The sequence below is a fragment of the Sinocyclocheilus anshuiensis genome, unplaced genomic scaffold (genome assembly GCF_001515605.1).
Source record: "Sinocyclocheilus anshuiensis isolate Anshui unplaced genomic scaffold, SAMN03320099.WGS_v1.1 scaffold939, whole genome shotgun sequence".
NCBI lineage: Eukaryota > Metazoa > Chordata > Actinopteri > Cypriniformes > Cyprinidae > Sinocyclocheilus > Sinocyclocheilus anshuiensis.
In genome coordinates this window covers 620392-639449 of record NW_015544227.1, presented here as the reverse complement: position 1 = coordinate 639449, position 19058 = coordinate 620392, and the positions used below count along the sequence as shown (strand labels likewise).

Below are 19058 nucleotides of genomic sequence, written 5' to 3'. Positions count from 1 at the left end.
AAAAGGACACTGAGAATAAAAGAAGTACTGCTGTTTGATTAGGGGGAAAACAAAAACTGATTCTAGTGTGTCCTCTAGTGGCAAAAGCAAGTGTTGTGCTGGATGATGGGTTGAGCTAATTGTGACTTGCTGTGGACAGTTTTTTGTTTTGCCAATAGATCGATGTGGCAACCATATTATACAATGCATATTTTTTGAATAAATATTTTTAATGGCTGTAAAGGTAGAAAGAGTCACACTTTTGACATTTCTAAAATATAATAACAACAAAGGCATTGTAACTAGGCCTGTCAAGATTCAAAAGGATAGGAAGTATCTTAAAGTATCTTAAAATAAGTCCAATACCTTCTGCATATTCATTGGTTGATGAAGGCAAAACATTACAGGCAAACATTTTTTTTCATGCACTGGTCAATTTTGATATTTTCGGCTGTTTGCCCAAATATGGCTTTTCATAACATGATGTTTCAGACTAGAAGAAAGAAACAACCAAAACACACGTTTAGATGTTTATTTTAATACACGTTATCTATTTATGTCTGTAGATTTCTGTTAAAATACATATCTTTAAAGGCATTTTTCTCAAAATGAGTTCCCCTTCAGGAACTCCAGCTGCGTCAAAATGCTTTGGGAACGCCCCACCGAGACAACGTACTGAAGCATGTATGAAATCGGTCCAATAGAGAAGCGAGACGTCACGAGCGGGGTGACATGAGCAACCAGGAAATATAAAAGCACATCCGGCAAACGCACATGTTAGCTTCTGCTCTTCAGCGAGTGCATCTGTCTGTCTATGTGTGTGTGTGTGTGTGTGTGTGTGTTACAAGCACTCAGTTTAGAAAGCAAAAAGAAAGAAAGTAATAATGCCAAACTCAAAAGCTAAATCAGTGGCGAGCGGACGGCATTTCAAGTCGTGTGTTCCTCCCTGCCCATGCTATATCTCGGGTGGGGATACACACGATTTGTGCGTCATCTGTTTGGGAGTGGAGCATGCACGGTCAGCTCTCGAGGGGGCTGACTGTCATGATTGTGAGCTTCTCCCGCTCCGTGTGCTCTGCTCCCGCCTGGCTGTTTTCGGCCAGGTTCACAATACTGCTGGGTCCGGCCCCGCTGTTGCGGCAGCTGTTATCGTGGGGATCGCAAGTGGATTTAGCGGAGGGATCCGAGACGGGCTCGTCCTTATCTCGGTCCTCACCCGCTAGATCTATGGCTCCCTCTCATGGATCGGAAGCCCACCTCGCGGTTTCTTCCACCCGGAGATAGAGCCAGACGCTTCATCTGTCTTCTTCTGAGAAGATTGATGTGATGAGCATCAACACGGAGAAGACTGTGGACTAGCCACCACAGTCCCTCGCATATGAGGAGCTCGTGGAGGTTGTGACTCGCGCTGTAGCCAAATTAAATATCAAGTGGCCAGCCGAGCAAATTGGACGAGTGTTTTCTAGGAATAAAATCACAGCCTTCACGACGGGGCCTTCCGTTTTTCCCTGATCTCCATGCTGAGGTATTGAGATCGTAGGAGAAACCGTATTCATCCTGACTTTTCAACCCCACTGTCTTGAATTATTCTAACATCACGGGGCTGAATGAGAAGGGATATGGGGCGATGCCGGCGGTGGAGCAGACGCTTGCGAGCTATCTCTCCCCGTCTTCAGCATCGTCCCTGAAGGCCCCGAAGCTTCCCACCAGGCCAGTAAGACTGACATCCAGCCTGGTTGGGAAAGCTTATACGGCGACAGGTCAGGCCGGTGCGTGTCTGCACACTATGGCAGTGTTACAGGCGTACCAGTCCGACCTGCTAAAAGACCTGGACGAAAGGGAGGAAGAGGAATCCGATGTAGTCACCGAACTGCGTCGAGCCACAGACCTGTTGCTTCGGGGCACCAAAGAAATGGCCAGAGCCATCAGCCGTTCAATGGCAGCATTGATGGCCAAGGAGCGGCACCTGTGGTTGAATCTGTTCGAGTTAAAAGATAAGGACAAATTCTTCCTGCTGGATGCCCTGCTATCACCTTCTGGCCTCTTCGGCGGCGCAATAGACACTGTTGTTGAGAGGTTTTAGGAGGCGAAGAAGCAGCCGGAGGCATTCCAGCGCTTCCTCTCTCACCGTTCCAAGGTCTTTGGGACTGCTGATCGGGAGCAGTCCCAGCCGTCCAGCTCCTCATATCGCCAGACCCAGAAACAGAGCGTCGGCAGCGTAGGCTTCTGATCCCCGAGAGCGGGCGCTGGATCTGGTGGGTGACGAAGAAGATAGGGACTCGCCCGTCTACATTCCCTCCACCGGATCCATATGCGAACCCCACGAGCACAGCCGCCGCTCCGCCTCGGTGAAAGCAGGGCCGGCACCGCGAGAAATGCTAGTGAAGGCTCTCTCCTCAAAGAGAGCCTTCTGAGAGCGAAGCAAGGCAGTAACAAATGCTCGCAATGCGGGTGGTCAGCTCCCTCAAGAGCTGACTTTGCATGCTTCGCTCCCAAGCAGACAACACACAAACTGCCCGAAATATAGCGAGGGCAGGGAGGAACACAGAGCCTGAATGCTGCCTGCTCTCGCCCAAATGCTTCTTTTGACTGAAGCTTTGACAAAATGGAGCTTATAAGTGGAAAAACAACACTAAATAAGACTCACAACAGATAGCGACTGACACACACACAGAGCACTTGCTGAATGACAGAAAAGCTGCCGCTGTATCCACCGCACATGCTTTTAAGCGTCCTGGTCACTACATCACCCCGCCTGTGACGTCTCGTCCATCCATTGGACTGATTACACACGTGATTCAGAGCGTGACCACGCTGAAGGCATTCCCATAGCGTTTTGATGCAGCTCGAGTTTCTGAAGGGGAAGCAGTGATATAGAGACTTCCTCTGATGCTCATTGGTTGGATTATCTGAAAATGCTTCTCCCAAACTTTGTCAAAATAAACTTCATTAAGAATAGGAAAAAATCAAAGCTAGTAAAAATGCTATCTTCCAAATTTAGTAACTGAATAAAATATATGATAACTTGGGTAATTGAATGGTATTCAAAAACTCGTTATGTTTGCAAGTTACCTTATTGATGACTGTTCTTTGAAGATCAGCAGTTCCCCTTCAGGAACTCGAGCTGCATTGCAACGCTTTGGGAATGCCCTGGTGAGACCACTTACTGAAGCATGTATGAAATCAGTCCAATAGAGAAGTGAGATGTCACGAGTGGGGTGACATGAGCAACCAGGAAGTATAAAAGCGCATCCGACAAATGCACATGTTAGCTTCTGCTCTTCAGCAAGCGCGTATGTGTGTGTGTGTGTGTGTATATGTGAACAAAGCACTCAGTCAATATCAAATAAGAAGGGAAAGAAGAAAAAGAAAAAGAAGCAGACAGCGTTTCAAGTCATGTGTTCCTCCCTGCCCACGCTATATCTCGGGTGGGGATACACACGATTTGTGCGTCATCTGTTTGGGAGTGGAGCATGCACGGTCAGCTCTCGAGGGGGCTGACTGTCATGATTGTGAGCTTCTCCCGCTCCGTGTGCTCTGCTCCCGCCTGGCTGTTTTCGGCCAGGTTCACAATACTGCTGGGTCCGGCCCCGCTGTTGCGGCAGCTGTTATCGTGGGGATCGCAAGTGGATTTAGCGGAGGGATCCGAGACGGGCTCGTCCTTATCTCGGTCCTCACCCGCTAGATCTATGGCTCCCTCTCATGGATCGGAAGCCCACCTCGCGGTTTCTTCCACCCGGAGATAGAGCCAGACGCTTCATCTGTCTTCTTCTGAGAAGATTGATGTGATGAGCATCAACACGGAGAAGACTGTGGACTAGCCACCACAGTCCCTCGCATATGAGGAGCTCGTGGAGGTTGTGACTCGCGCTGTAGCCAAATTAAATATCAAGTGGCCAGCCGAGCAAATTGGACGAGTGTTTTCTAGGAATAAAATCACAGCCTTCACGACGGGGCCTTCCGTTTTTCCCTGATCTCCATGCTGAGGTATTGAGATCGTAGGAGAAACCGTATTCATCCTGACTTTTCAACCCCACTGTCTTGAATTATTCTAACATCACGGGGCTGAATGAGAAGGGATATGGGGCGATGCCGGCGGTGGAGCAGACGCTTGCGAGCTATCTCTCCCCGTCTTCAGCATCGTCCCTGAAGGCCCCGAAGCTTCCCACCAGGCCAGTAAGACTGACATCCAGCCTGGTTGGGAAAGCTTATACGGCGACAGGTCAGGCCGGTGCGTGTCTGCACACTATGGCAGTGTTACAGGCGTACCAGTCCGACCTGCTAAAAGACCTGGACGAAAGGGAGGAAGAGGAATCCGATGTAGTCACCGAACTGCGTCGAGCCACAGACCTGTTGCTTCGGGGCACCAAAGAAATGGCCAGAGCCATCAGCCGTTCAATGGCAGCATTGATGGCCAAGGAGCGGCACCTGTGGTTGAATCTGTTCGAGTTAAAAGATAAGGACAAATTCTTCCTGCTGGATGCCCTGCTATCACCTTCTGGCCTCTTCGGCGGCGCAATAGACACTGTTGTTGAGAGGTTTTAGGAGGCGAAGAAGCAGCCGGAGGCATTCCAGCGCTTCCTCTCTCACCGTTCCAAGGTCTTTGGGACTGCTGATCGGGAGCAGTCCCAGCCGTCCAGCTCCTCATATCGCCAGACCCAGAAACAGAGCGTCGCAACCCGTACTCCCCCGCGGAAAGAATAGGGGGCGGGGCGGCACTCTCGGTCGGGCTCCTCTAAACAGAAAGCGGATCTGCGGATTGTTATTCTGTCAAAGAGGACCTCGGCCAAGCGGTCCTGACAATTACACCATCAGGACCCCGAGGGCAGCCCACCCTGGGGAGGTACACACCTCGGTATATGGTGCCCGATCCTCCTAAGTGCCCTCAGGGAGCTTCACTGATACCCCTGCCACCCCAGGTGCTTAAGGGCTCAATGAGCTCCGACAAGCGAATTTCGGTACAGCACCGGAAAGCTCGTCCCCTCATGTGAGGTTGCTAGAGCAGTCAGGTCGGTTGTTCCCTGCCGGTCATCTGCTTCAGGGCACCGAAGTGGCTCCTTTAGCGACACCAGAGGCCAGTCTCGAGAGACTGGTTCCTTTAGTAGACTTTCTGACAGCGTGGAAACTTCTGCCGAATGTCTCACTATGGGTCCTGCACACTGTAGAGAGAGAGTACAGAATTCAGTTCGGTTCTCGTCCACCTCGCTTCAACGGGGTCATTCCTATATTAGTAGGCCCCGAGCAGGCACTGGTATTGGAACAGGAAGTAGACTCTCTTGAGGAAGGAGGCCATTCAATGTGTTTCTCCTCCTCTCCTCGAGAGAGAGTCAGGGTTCTACAGCCATTACTTTATCGTTCCGAAGAAGGATGGAGGGTTGCGTCCGATCACAGATCTGCATCTTTTGAAACGCACTATAAAACAGTTTTGGTTCAAGATGCTCACTATCAAACAGATTGTGTCTCAAATCAGGTCCGAGGACTGGTTTGTTACGATAGATCTCAAGGATGCTTACTTCCATGTATCCATCCTTCCTCAGCTCAGGAGGTTCCTGAGGTTTGCTTTCGGGGGCGAAGCATACCAGTATCGGGTTCTTCCATCCGGACGTCACTCTCACCCCGCGCTTTTACCAAATGTGTGGATGCTGCCCTGGCTCCGTTGCAACTCCATCGCATCTGCATACTGAATTACATCGACGATTGGTTGATATTAGCTCAGTCAGAGCAGATGGCGGTTCGGCATCAAGATGTCGTCATCGCCCATATAAAAGAGCTGGGGATACGGCTTAACGACAAGAAAAGTGTGCTTTCTCCACTACAGAGGACCACTTATCTGGGCGTGGTGTGGGATTCAACAAGGATGCAGGCACAGTTGTCTCCTTCTCGTATCGAAGCGATTCTCACAGCCGTGAGGGGAGTGAGAGAAGACCAGTCACTTACTGTCAAACTGTTTCAGAGACTGTTGGGTCTGATGGCAGCTGCAACCAATGTGATACCTTTTGGCCTGCTGTACATGAGACCATTGCAGTGGTGGCTCAGGACCAAGGGGTTTTCCCCGAGAGGGAACCCGCTTTGCACGATCAAGGTCACGCGGCGATGCTTACTTTGCCTTAGACATGTGGAAGAAACCTTGGTTCCTGTCTCAAGGCCCGATATTGGGGGCTCCTTGTCCTTGCGTAACGCTAACGACGGACGCCTCCCTCACGGGCTGGGGAGTGGTCTGCCCAAGGTCGCTAGGAAGGCCATCATCTCACGTGGCACATAAACTGCCTTGAGATGCTGGCCCTGTTTCGACCTCTAAAGCACTTCCTTCCAGACCTAAGGGGATATCATGTGCTTGTCCACACAGACAACACATTGGTGGTCTCCTACATCAACCGGCAGGGGAGTCTGCGCTCGCGCCCCCTTTACAGGCTAGCGCACCAGATCCTCCTGTGGGCTCAGAGAAAGCTCCTCTCAATCAGAGCAGTCTACATCCCTGGGCACCTCAATCAGGGAGCAGACATCCTGTCGAGACAGGGGCTGAGGCCCGGGGAATGGAGACTCCACCCAGAGATGGTGGAGCTCCTATGGAGGGAGTTCGGCCTGGCGGAAGTGGATCTATTTGCGTCGCAGGAAACGACACATTGTCCACTCTGGTTCTCCCTCACACATCCAGCTCCACTTGGGCTGGACGCCATGGTGCAGACGTGGCCGAGGCATCGTCTGTACGCTTTTCCCTTGATCGCTCTGCTCCCGGGAGTTCTGGAGAGAGTATGCCGGGACAGGGTCCATTTTCTGTTAGTAGCCCTGTTCTGGCCGGCCCGAGTATGGTTCTCGGACCTTGTGTCCCTCCTCAACGGCTCCCCGCTGGAGATTCTGATCAGGAGGGATCTCCTCTTTCAGGCGGGGGGCACCATCCTTCACCCCCGCCTGTAGTTATGGAAACTGTGGCATGGCCCCTGATGGGGCACAGCACCTAGCATCCAGTCTCTCTACTGAGGTTGTTGAGACCATACTCCAGTCCAGAGCTCCCGTCACGAGGAAACTGTATGCCTTGAAGTGGAAACTTTTCACTTCTTGGTGTGGACAGCGATTGCAAGACCCAGTCAACTGCCCAGTTGGTACAGTTCTGGAGTTTCTGCAGGAGCATTTCTCTGCAGGGTTATCTCCCTCCACTCTGAAGGTATACGTGGAGGCCATAGCTGCTTACCACGCCCTTCTAGATGGTCAGTCATTGGGAAGACACCTGTTAGTTACACGTTTCCTCCGTGGCACTTGGAGGCTAAGGCCAGTACAGCGCACCAAGGTGCCCTCATGAGACCTGGCGGTGGTTCTGGAGGCTTTGTGCAATGCTCCTTCCGAACCAATTGAAGATATCTCTGACAAGCTTCTCGCACTGAAGACGATCTTCTTACTCGCCATATCCCCACTGAAGAGGATAGGGGATCTTCAGGTACTCGCTGTATCGTGCCTGGAGTTTGCCCAGGGCATGGTTAGGGCGTTCCTTTACCCGAGACCCGGGTATGTCCCTAAGGTGCCCACTTTTTCGCCGGGTCCTGTAGTGCTGCAAGCATTTTGGCTGCTTTGTCCAGTGCGGGACTTTGTCCAGTCCCTAAGACATTACTGTGAGTATATCATATTAATTATTCATTAACATTAATATTGTATCAAATTTCAACCTTTTTGCATGCTGCTTTTCTGCCCAGACAGGATGAAAAAAAAGATGATTCAAGAGGTCACTGGAAGCAGGAATATTTCCTTCCTGTCTGCTGGATTCTCTGTTATGCCTCACATGAGATACTATTATATATTCCTCTTTATTGCCTACTTTATTTCTTTTTTAGGAAACTCCTGCCTCACGTTTGTTATCATTACGGACCGAAATCTTCACACTCCTAAATATATCCCTGTCTTTAATTTATCACTGACAGACATTTGTGAGAGTATTACTAAAATCCCTCAGCAACTGGATGCATTTTTGTTTGGGAGTCAGTTGATCCCGTATGGATTGTGCTTGTGTAATATACTCTCCGATATGTTATTTGTTTCAGTGCATTCACTAACTCTCACTGTTCTGTCTTTTGACAGATTAGTAGCTATTTGTTTACCACTGAGGTATCATATGATTGTGACCAACACATCAATGCTTGTTATAATTGTTGCTTCATGGATGCTAGCACTAATGCACACAATCATGAGCAGACATTCTTTTTGTAGAACTAGTGTCATAATCATTCATTTCTGTGATTGCGGGTCAAATTTCCCAAGCTGTGTTAGCATGCATGTTCTGTTTCAGGTGATCATTATGTTTCCAGTTTTTTGTACTATAGCTGTAACATTGTTTAGAATCACAACCCCACATGACCGTCAAAGAGCCACAAAGACATGTACTGCTCATTTAATAGTAGTGGCTGTATTTTATGTGCCCATCTGCTTAACGTATGTTTTTCGGGTCCTTTTAAGCACCAACACTACAATAATTATTCTTTCTCTGACATCTGTGCTTGCTTCAGTGCTTAACCTTATAATCTACACTTTCATGACAAAGGACTTCATGACGTCTGTGAAAAGGCTTATCAAAAAATAATAATAATAAAAAAAGAATCATGTTTTCATCTAGTATACCTACTGTGTTCCAGTTATAATGACAGTAGCAGTGTGATTTTTGTATGGAATTCTTTAAAATAATTTTAGAATGACTAAATGTGAAAGTGTTTGTTTTGTGTGACTTGAAGTATAAATTGCAAGTGCAGCATCTTTAATCTTGTGCCAGTTTGATTTTATGTTTAAATTTCATGCAAACTAAATATAAAAATCCTTACCATATTAAATTGTATTGTAATATTTAGACACGCTGTACTGTATTTATTCAGAATAACTGTTTAGGAAGGCTGAGAGGTATGCAATGAATCATAGTGCCAAGCAATATTGACAAATACACTGAAATCATTATTTTGATAGTCTGTTATTGAGTGCATATCTAAAAACAGTTCTTTATCACAGATAACACAACAATCATCACAATGGGCTTGACTTCAATACATTCAAACTCTGCAAATGTGACCTTTGTTCGTCCTGCAACATTCTTCATCAATAGCTTTTCTAATATTCCACATGCAAAATACTACTATGTGTTTTTGTGTTTTGTATATGCGTGACCGTTTTGGGGAATTAATTCATGTGTACCATGTATCTGGCCCGCAGACTTCACACAGCCAAATACATTGCAGTCTTTAATCTGGCCCTTTCTGATCTGTGTGGAAGATTGGCTTTGATTCCAAAACTCATAGACATGTTTTTATTTGAGCACCAGCTCATTTCATATGAAGCTTGCTTGATGAATATGTTTTTTTGTGTTTAATTTCATGAACGTTCAGTCTTTGACACTGCTTGCCTTGGCTTATGACAGACTGGTTGCTATTTGTTTTCCTCTACAGCAGGGGTGTCCAACCCTGGTCCTGGAGGATTCAAGATTCAAGATTCAAGATTCAAGAAAAGGGCTACCGTCCTGCAGATTTCAGCTCCAACACACCTGTCTGTAATTATCAAGCAGCCCTGAACACCATGATTAGCTGGTTCAGGTGTGTTTGATTCGGGTGGGAGCTAAAATCTGCAGGACGGTAGCCCTCCAGGACCAGGGTTGGACACCCCTGCTCTACAGTATCATGCAATTATTACGAAAATCCATGTTACTCATTATAGGTGGTATGTGGATTTTTTCCATGACTTTATTTGCTGTACTTGTGGGATTAGTCAACAGACTCTCTTTTTGTAGATCTACTGTTGTCAATAGGCAATAGCTATTTCTGTGATCACGGCCCCATCATCAGTCTTTCCTGTAACAGTAATTCCATAAATTATCTCATGGCATATATTTTATTTGGTCTCCTAATTTGCTTGCCGGTGATAGTGATAACCCTCTCATATTTTTTCATTGCTGCAGCATTGCTTAAGATTGCTCAGGGTGCTGATCGCATCAAAGCCATAAAAACCTGCACCTCACATTTTATGTTAGTGGCAATTTTTTATCTCCCAATTTTAAGTGTAAATGTTAAATCCATCTCAACATCTATTGATCCAAACGCGCGGATAATTAACAATTCCCTGACACAAATAATACCCCCTATGCCGAATCCCATCATATACACTCTAAAGACAGAGGAGGTCATGCAATCCATAAAAGAACTGCCTAGCCATAAGAACAACTAGCCATTCAATCCTCAGGTGGCATTTAGAGAAGATGTTTGCAGAGGAAGTGGTAACCAGTCTACAGGGAGCACCAGAGCTCAACAGAAACACATAAAATGTGAGTTAACAAGTGTTGTTGCAGCCTTCAAATGGTCACCGTGTTTAAAAAAAAAAAGGTAAAAAGACAAAATAAAGCTTCTAATAGACCAAAGTACTTAATCATGAAGACAGAACTACACATATTAGAAAAAACATTGTGTAAAACGTAAAAAAAAACAACAACTGGTGTTTGTGTAGTGCTCATTACATTTGTATTTGTAACATACTAATCTTACGGAAATTAACCATGGTTTTATTATAGTAAAAGTGTAGTAACCATATTTTTTTTTTGCCATATTGATTACCATTTGTATAACCAGTTTTACTACAAATACCATGGTTAAACTATGGTTAGTGTAGCAAAACCATGCTTAATTTGTGTTTACCATGGTTTAACTATAACCATGTTTTTTTGGGGGGTTTTATTTTTTTAGTAAAACTACTGTCCACTAGCTAGTGACAAAGCTTCTGTTTGGCGTTCTTCTTGTAACTGTACAACATTTTTTTAAATATAAACATACATTAAAACGAACTGCACAAGCACACCTTTCATGAATAATGAAAAATTTCAATGCATTCTTGAAAGACAATCTTCACACTACACCTTTTTCAGGAAAGTGAGAGGGATGTTTTATTGTGCAGCACTGTCTCAGAGTGTGTCAGGCAGATTGTGTGGCGGAAGTCCTTTGCTTCAGGAGCTGCTCTTTGCGAGTGTTCTGGTAGGTGGTCATTCACTCCTTAAACTTCTGAACCTCAGTCTGACACTTCCTCCAGTCCTGATGCTCAGCCATACAGTCCTGAAGAGCGTAGTGCAGCTCAGCACAGCCTGTCCTGGAGATCATCCTCATCCTCACTCCTGCTCCGGTTGTGAGGGGATGGAGGAGTCGATGTCATCCTTATAATTCCTAATTTAAATTATAATTTAAAATGTGTTACAATAAGTAACAACGAAAATATTAAAAATAATACAAGTAAAAATCTGTATAAAAAACAAACAAAAATAAAAAAAAACAAACAAACCTCTCGTACAATCAGTATTCAGATTGTCTTTCATGCTCATGTTGGTGTAGCAAAACTCTGATATTAAATAAACTTGCCTTTGCAGTTTGTTAAGATTTCAAGAGCTTCAGGAAGGTTTCATAACTTTTAACGGAAACATTTCTTATCATGATTTCATGAACAGGAAATGTGTTACATTTTTAAGGGTCCGAGTCCATGAAGTAAAATGACAGTAGATATAATTACACTTGTCACCCACTAGATGGGTGACAAGTTGTATCAGAATTGTCTGAATTGTCTGTTGTATCAGACAATTGCAATCGGCTAAAGCGCCTATTTGCAAAAGTCACGACACCTCTAGTGAATTCAGTCGAGATATTTGTCTACATATTTCATATTTTTGATTTATTGTTGACTATTTTCTTGAGTAGCATGTATTAGGTTAACTTTCAAAACAAATACTGCTTAGCCAGCGAGCAGTTTCAACCTCGCTGGAGTGCAGTAGATAATCATCGTTCAAGCTTTGCACTTAGGAGATCAAGTGGCTATTGATTTTCTTCAGAGACAGATAGGCTACAGGGAAAAAGAAGTGCAATTATTAAAAAGAAAGACTTAGTTTTGTATGTGTGGTAATGAAACATAAGGCTTCTGGGAAATGGACTGGCATGGAGATTTGCATTATTTAAAGGATTTTTGAAAGCAAACAGCAAACAAAAGCTGGCTGCCTACTATAGAGATGTTGCACTTGCACATAAAGAATTTTTTAAAATGACTAAATAGTGCAAATTAAGAAGATTGATTTTTACAAGTTAACTGCAGATTAAATGTATAAAAAGATATATTTATTGCCAAGTGTGCTTGAACGCACAAGGAGTTTTTTTTTTTTTTTTTGTAATGAAGCTTCCAATGTACATGTATAAATTAGGGCTGGTAAGCGATTAAAAATTGTAATCTAATTTATTATATGATGTGGCGATTAATTAATCTAATTAATCGCAAATTAATCACACATCAAATCTGGCTGAGAAATTACTCTCAAAAGATAATTTAAAGTCATTGTTGTGTTGATTATTTTATATTTTATAATAGTACATTTTATAAAAAAGCAAAACGTAAAAATGAATGACTAATAGCCAATAAGTGCTCCTCTGTTGCCATCTACTGGTTATAGTGGTAATTTGATGTATTTTTTTTATTTTTTATAATTGTTTGAATACCACAAAATGTATTTGGTTATCCTATTAAAAGTACCATTTAAACTGGATCATATTTAGAGCTTTAAAGTGCTGTAAATAGTTGTGCTGTCACTGAAAAGTGCTTGAATTTCTCTCTAAAAAGGTTGTACAAAGCCTGAAATGAATGAGGTAATAACATTTGACTATTTCTGCCACAACTTTTGTTTTGTTTGCCGTTTGAAGTTTCTCATATGCTACAGAAATGGCAGTTGTTTTTAGTTGGGCAAGAAATAAAAAATAAATAAATAGTCGGGGCAAAAAAAAGGTTGCAGTCTGCCTTATTATTTGATGCTTCAGCTATATTATTGCAGAGCTCTAAATATTTTACCTATTAAAGCAAATCTAAATCAGCTTGAAGATGTATAACCATCAGCACTATTAATGAAGAATAAACACCAAGCTGTTAGTTCTTCAGTATCTTCAGTGTGTTTGATTCTGCAGGGTTCTGGATCTCTCATCTTCTCTCTGTCCGCAGATTTCTTCCTGATGCTTTGATGCTCGTCTTCTCTTGTAAACTGATGGGGATATTGCAGCATTTATTGGTGAATTGCTGAATGTGTGATTGCTGTGAGGAGCTTCACTGAACATGAATTTCTGTGTGGAAGAAGCAGATTTGCCAAAATAAACAATAAATCAGTTTACTTATTTTTAACTAATTTACACATTTAAGCATTAATATAAGTAAAGCAGATGGGCACGCTTCAATTATAACTATGTTGTGGCGATTAATTAATCTAATTAATCGCAAATTAGTCGCACATCAGATTTGGCTGAGAAATTACTCCCAAAAGATCATTTAACGTCATTGTTGTGTAAAGCATCAAACAGACATTACAAAAAGTAGCTTCAGCAAGAAATATTTTGTTTGATAAAATGTATTACATATACTCTTTTGGACCATGAAGGTGAGTAAATGATAACACAATTGTAATTTTTGGGTGGGTAAACAAAACCTTTAATAATTTATTTTATTAATTTTATTATTAATACTATGGAAATATTAAATTATTTCTTTAATGAAATGATACTCTAAATAAGAAACTAAAACTGCCAGTAGGTGGTGGTAAATGTCTTAATTATTAAGTAATCGAGTCATTTATTCATTCATTTGATTCGTTCAAATGACTGATTAATTCAGGAGTGAAGTAAATGGTTCTTTATGAATGGTTAATTGAATCATTAGGCTTGTTCGACTTGAAGCGGATCATCATCATCAGACCGTGTGACATCAAAGTACCCCGGCGCGAGAGCGATTAGAGAGCAGACTAGGCTACTCCTTATGCTTTTGATTCGCTCTCGCGGTCCTTTGATGTCATACACCGATCGATCTGTGCTGCTCCGCTTCAAATCCAACGCGCCTATGGCCAATGGTTCAACGCGCCAAATGGTTCACTCAATTCGATCAAAACGTGCATTAAGAAGTGAAATGTCGCTGTGTGTTGCTCGGAGACGAACAGTTCTGCTGTCTTTGTATTTTCGTTGGCAAAAATTGAGCAAAACAGACAACATTGTGTCTAAACTAACACAATATTAATTGATTGACATATTGACATATTTCTGCCTTCAAAATGTAAAACATTAATTTCGTAACATTTTATTTGTAGGCTAATTGCAGTGTAAATGCATTCAGTAATAATGGCTCTGATGGCTTTTGTTGACACTGATTGGATTTTTACTAGTAACAGCCCTTTATTATTTTAACTGAATTTATCATTGTAATTAAGACCGTGGCATTCCATATTCATGATGCATACATTTAATATGTTTTTTTTTTTTTTAAATGCCCCTGGACATCAGTTTACGGGTTTGTTTCTGATGCTGTCAATGTTGTTTTTGGAAGTTACATAAAAAAATGCAGTTAGCTCAAAAAGCTGAGGGCACAGGACAGGCGCTGTTTGGATGAGCATGATGCTTGTATGTTCAATGCATGGCAATGCATTGCGTGTGTGTTTCACTAGCTCCGTTCCCATGGACACCTTTTGTTTGACCTAATTCTGGATATTTCCAACCTAAGACCTGTGATTAATCCGTATCTAAAGACGTGTCTACACCAAGAGAACCCATTATAATCAGTTGATGCGGTGACTGTCCACACGGGAAGTGGCGTGAGGCCACAAATCTTCTACAGTAACTGATGCCTCCTTCTATTCAGAATTTTGGAAGCATGCGTTGTATGTGTTGAAAGTGAAACCTAAAAAAACAGCGTGCATAAAAAAAGCGATTGCACACTTTCGCCAGCTTCAGCAAATGCACCAAATGCACGCGATCACAGATTGCACGCTTCCCAGCCGAAACAACCCCCACACGAAACTGAAATAATAACCCGTGATATAAGATTTTGGCCACATTGCCCAAGTCATTCATCCCACACTATCAACAGGCGCGTCACGTAGGCTACACTTCTTGTAATTCGTTTGGGTACCACCAGGTGTCACTGTGGCCTCAAAAATTTCCCCTCGCCTACTCTGGCTCATTGCTATTCCTGAGGTAAAACACGCCCTCCTCATTACCCTACGGAATAAATAAATACGTAAATAAATACATAAATGTGAAAATAAATAAAAGTGGAAATAAATAAATTTATAAATAAATAAAATAAAAAATAAATAAAGTAAATAGTAAATAAATACATAAATGTGAAAATAAATAAAAGTGGAAATAAATAAATGTATAAATAAAAAAAATTAAAAAGAAATACATGTCGAAAAAAAAATATAAATAAGGAAATAAAATTATAAATAATTATTTATTTTAGTTTTTTTTACTTTTCTCTGTATATTTATTTATTTATGTTTGCTTTTTTACATTTCTTTGTACATTTCTTTATTTCTTGATTTATTTCTAATTATGGTAGTTTTGGCATTCCATACTCTAGACCAGGTTTTCATTTAGAATATATTTCCCTCCATGACCAGTCCCTGCCTCTGAAAAAAAGTATGATGCCCATCACTGTGCTTTACAGTTGGGATAGCATTGCATATTTAACAGTATATATATTTAACTTTAAAGTTCTCTAAAATATAAGACAAACCTGCAAGCTTCAGGAGATGCCAGACATAAATGTGGTGGAGGAAGTCTGAGAAAAAAAAAGACTGCATGACTATACTTCAGTGACGTTTGAACACAAGTTAAACAGCTTAATTGATTGAGATGTTAAATGGACATCAATCCTGAAACATATTGCTTTCTTTCTTTCTTTCTTTTAATAATTACATTTAAAGATATCAAGTTGTTGCTGCAATTTTTGATTAGTTTAAATTAAACGAATACGCTTGAATACGCCTGAAGGGACTGTTTCATTTGAGAAACATAATGTTTCGTGAACAAACAGTAAAACACATCACTGTAGACATCTATCTTAAATTGGAGAGTAAAATAAAAGCCATTTTCACAGACCTTTGTTTTTCATCTTCATAGTCCATTTTCAACTGCATATGCAATTAATTAGCTTTGATAACACAAACTAATCAGGGCTTTATTCGTTTTAATGAAAGCTTCCACTGTACAAGGGATTTGGGCTGACTAGGCTATTGGATCGAACAAATGTCTTAATGCAAAGTGTTTCAATTGGTCACAGCCTCTCCAGATGCGCTACTGTTTACGGTCTGCCGATGCTCAAGAAAACAGAATGACAGAATAACTGTTGTTTTGTCTTACAAATGCAAAGTTTAGAACAAAACACAGCCAGAATGCTTTCATCTGTGCCACATGCTGCATAAAGAAATAACAACCCAGAAAGAAAACACACACACTCATAAATAACCTAAGTCACTCATTTGTATGTCTTATTACGGTAATTCTGAGGGGGCGTTTAACACCGTTTTCAAATAAAACTAAAAGCTTATTTTTTTATGTGTGTTTAGGCAGTTCTTTTACTTGACAACTGCATTTTGGGGGCCTGAAAATGCAAACTTTTGAAAATGACAAAGTGCAAGTGAAACTTTCAAATTGCAAATTTCTGAAAATGACACCATTATCGTCTCGTTACTACAAAAATATGAATGCATATTACGTGTTCAGTCTATGTGGGCATGTGCGTCGTGTTTCTTTACAAAGTGATTAAAATCAGATGTGAATATTAATGAGATGTTGCATCAAGTGCATCAAGTGCATCAAGTGCATCATAGACTGCCACCTGGATTTTGCTTTGGTACACAGCAAACTGATAACAGCCTTCAATGTGAAAACTTCAAATATATCTTGTTTGGAAGGTAGCATGTACTAAGTTAAAGGGGTAATGAACTGCATTTTATTTATTATTATTTTCTAATGTTCTCCGAGGTTCACTTATAATGTTAGTGTGATTTTACATTAAAAAAAAACATAATTTAGAAGTAATAGGCTATTTTATATCCTGTTTTTGAGCTTCTCTGCAGAACAGTCTGTTTTTATAGGCGGGGCACATTCAAGACTCAAAAGTAAACGCCCACTGCTATGATTGGCTAACCGCTTATTAAAATAACAAATGGATGCTGCTGTGAAATACTCTGTAAACAACACGGCCCATTTGGGTTAAAAACGAATAAATACTGAGAATATATCAAACGGTCTGGAACAGACAATGCAATAGTGGTAAAAACACGTTTAAACACACTGATGTGTTGCGACATACTGTTGGATCCACTCTAGTCAGACTCAACAATGCATCGTTTACTTTCAGTCTCTCTGAAAAGCCTGCATCATACTGTCTTGTTTAAAAATGAATACGTAGCAAAGTAAAGCAAACAAACAGTGTTTCACCGACGCAATCTGGAGCTCTTTGCTAATTTTACCCCATAAGATCAAGGGAAATTTGATTTCTCAGTTCATGACCCCGTTAACTGTCTGAAATTCTGGTCAGCCAGCCAGCAGTTTTTGGAGTAGCTAAACTTGGCACTTTGGAGACCAAGCAGCGTTTGAATTTCATCAGAGACATTGGATACAGGGGAAAGAATGTTTTAAAGGGGTCATGAACTGAGAAATAAAATTTCCATTGATCTTTTGACATATTTTTCGTTAGTTTAAAAACAGCTTTTATTGAAACCAAGCTCAGAAAATGACTCGTTTTGGAATGTGCCACTTTATGACATAATAGTGTGGCTAAGCACCGCCTCTGCAGGAGAAGATCAACGCCTGCTTCTACATCACTGCCAGTTTAGCCCCGCCCACTGATATGCGTTTGTAGTAGGAGAGGAAATACTAGAGAGACGCAAACACAGGATTAGTCCATCAACAGGACCATACAGATGACATTACAAGATTACAAGACACTGTGTAGTGTAAGTTGTGAAAAATAGTCTTTGAATTGCCTTCCTTGTGATCCTAACATATATCAAATGTGAGTGCTGTCTTGTCGCAAATCAATTTCTCTTTCGGGTCAGAAGCAGCGCAAATGCTTGTATGTCAGATATAGAGTGGGACATCAGTTTACTGTCGGAGATTTGTTGTGTCAATCCATGCCGCATCCAGTGTAGACAAAATCGCCGATTATAATGGGTTCTGTTGTCTATGGTCACGTTGCGCCGCTCGTGGCCGGTGTAAACATGGTGTAAAATTAGCAAAGCGCTCCAGAGGCCCATTTCAGAAAGGAGGTTAAGTGAAAGAGTATGTTAACCCTGAAATGAGGCAAACTCTGGGTTTTCCGTTTTTTAGAATGGGAGGTGTATAGAAACCCAAAAAAGCAGGATAAGTCAAGCCCGTTTCTGAAAGAGAGGTAACTTATACTCAGAGTCAGTTACTATGGTAACTTACTCTGTGAGCCTAACCTGATTGGGAGCAGGTTTTCTTTGTTAAACCCAGAGTTTCTTTCGGTTTCCTGCTCCTTTTTCAAAGCGTTTAAATAGCTCATTAATTAATTCACGCTGCAAAAATGCTTTTCTTACTGATTATTTTGGAATGTAAATGAAGTGCATTTCACTTAAAACAAGAAAAATAATCTTAATGCAAATGGAAACAAGATATTTTTCTTACCCCACTGGCAGATAATTTGCAAAATAAGAAAAATATGCTTAAAAGACTAAATACCTTATGTAATTTTTCTTATGTAGAAAATGCATCTTGATTTAAGAAACTTTAAATATTTTGACTGGAAACAACAAGACAAAAATACAAAGTAAGAAATGCATTTTTTTGCAGTGCTGGTACATTCATTCATTGCACATTTTACTATATAACATCAGGGATGCAGAGCACATTAGTAAGGCCACTGTATGCAGAATGGTAAGGAAAGTGTGTCTCGCTGAATTTTTGTGTAGTTTCCTGATCACAAACCCATTGAAAATGAAGCTGATTACTGTATGGAATTGTAGCATCTGCGTAGAATCATGCATGATCTTTGGGTTTTATGGCTTAAGAGACCCTTTTAACTTTTGACATTTGCATATAAATTACAGTCCTGGTCACAGACTTTACACTTATATGGGTGCTAAATGGCCAATGGTCCCCCCCCCCACTATCAAGGAGATGCTAAACAGTTTCACCACTCTCATCTGACCATTGAATTTCAAACACATTCCAAAGAGACGTAAATGACCCCCGGGGCCAGGCACCAATTAGCTTGGCTGGCCAGCAAACCACACACAAACACACACACACACACAC

At 41.9% G+C, this 19058-nt stretch overlaps 1 protein-coding gene and 2 pseudogenes across 1 annotated transcript; 2 read left to right on the top strand and 1 right to left on the bottom strand.

The window, feature by feature from the left end:
• Positions 1-6512: 6512 nt before the first annotated feature.
• LOC107697380 (olfactory receptor 1-like) lies at positions 6513-8545 on the top strand. Its single transcript, XM_016498155.1, has 3 exons — positions 6513-6679; positions 7521-7583; positions 7669-8545. The coding sequence occupies exons 1-3, from the start codon at positions 6513-6515 to the stop codon at positions 8543-8545; spliced, it is 1107 nt and encodes a 368-aa protein (XP_016353641.1).
• Positions 8546-8943: 398 nt separating this feature from the next.
• On the top strand, positions 8944-10167 carry LOC107697379 (olfactory receptor 145-like; annotated as a pseudogene).
• A 699-nt stretch (positions 10168-10866) lies between these two features.
• LOC107697401 (cytochrome c oxidase assembly factor 4 homolog, mitochondrial-like) lies at positions 10867-11139 on the bottom strand (annotated as a pseudogene).
• Between the last annotated feature and the right edge of the window lie 7919 nt (positions 11140-19058).

Excerpts from the sequence above, each read along its gene's own strand:
- LOC107697380 (XM_016498155.1), top strand. The coding sequence starts at position 6,513 with ATGGAGACTCCACCCAGAGATGGTGGAGCTCCTATGGAGGGAGTTCGG. Across the intron at positions 6,680-7,520 it reads GCAGACGTGGCCGAGGCATC|TGCTGCAAGCATTTTGGCTG; the intron begins GTCTGTACGCTT and ends CGGGTCCTGTAG. Across the intron at positions 7,584-7,668 it reads CCAGTCCCTAAGACATTACT|GATGAAAAAAAAGATGATTC; the intron begins GTGAGTATATCA and ends CTGCCCAGACAG.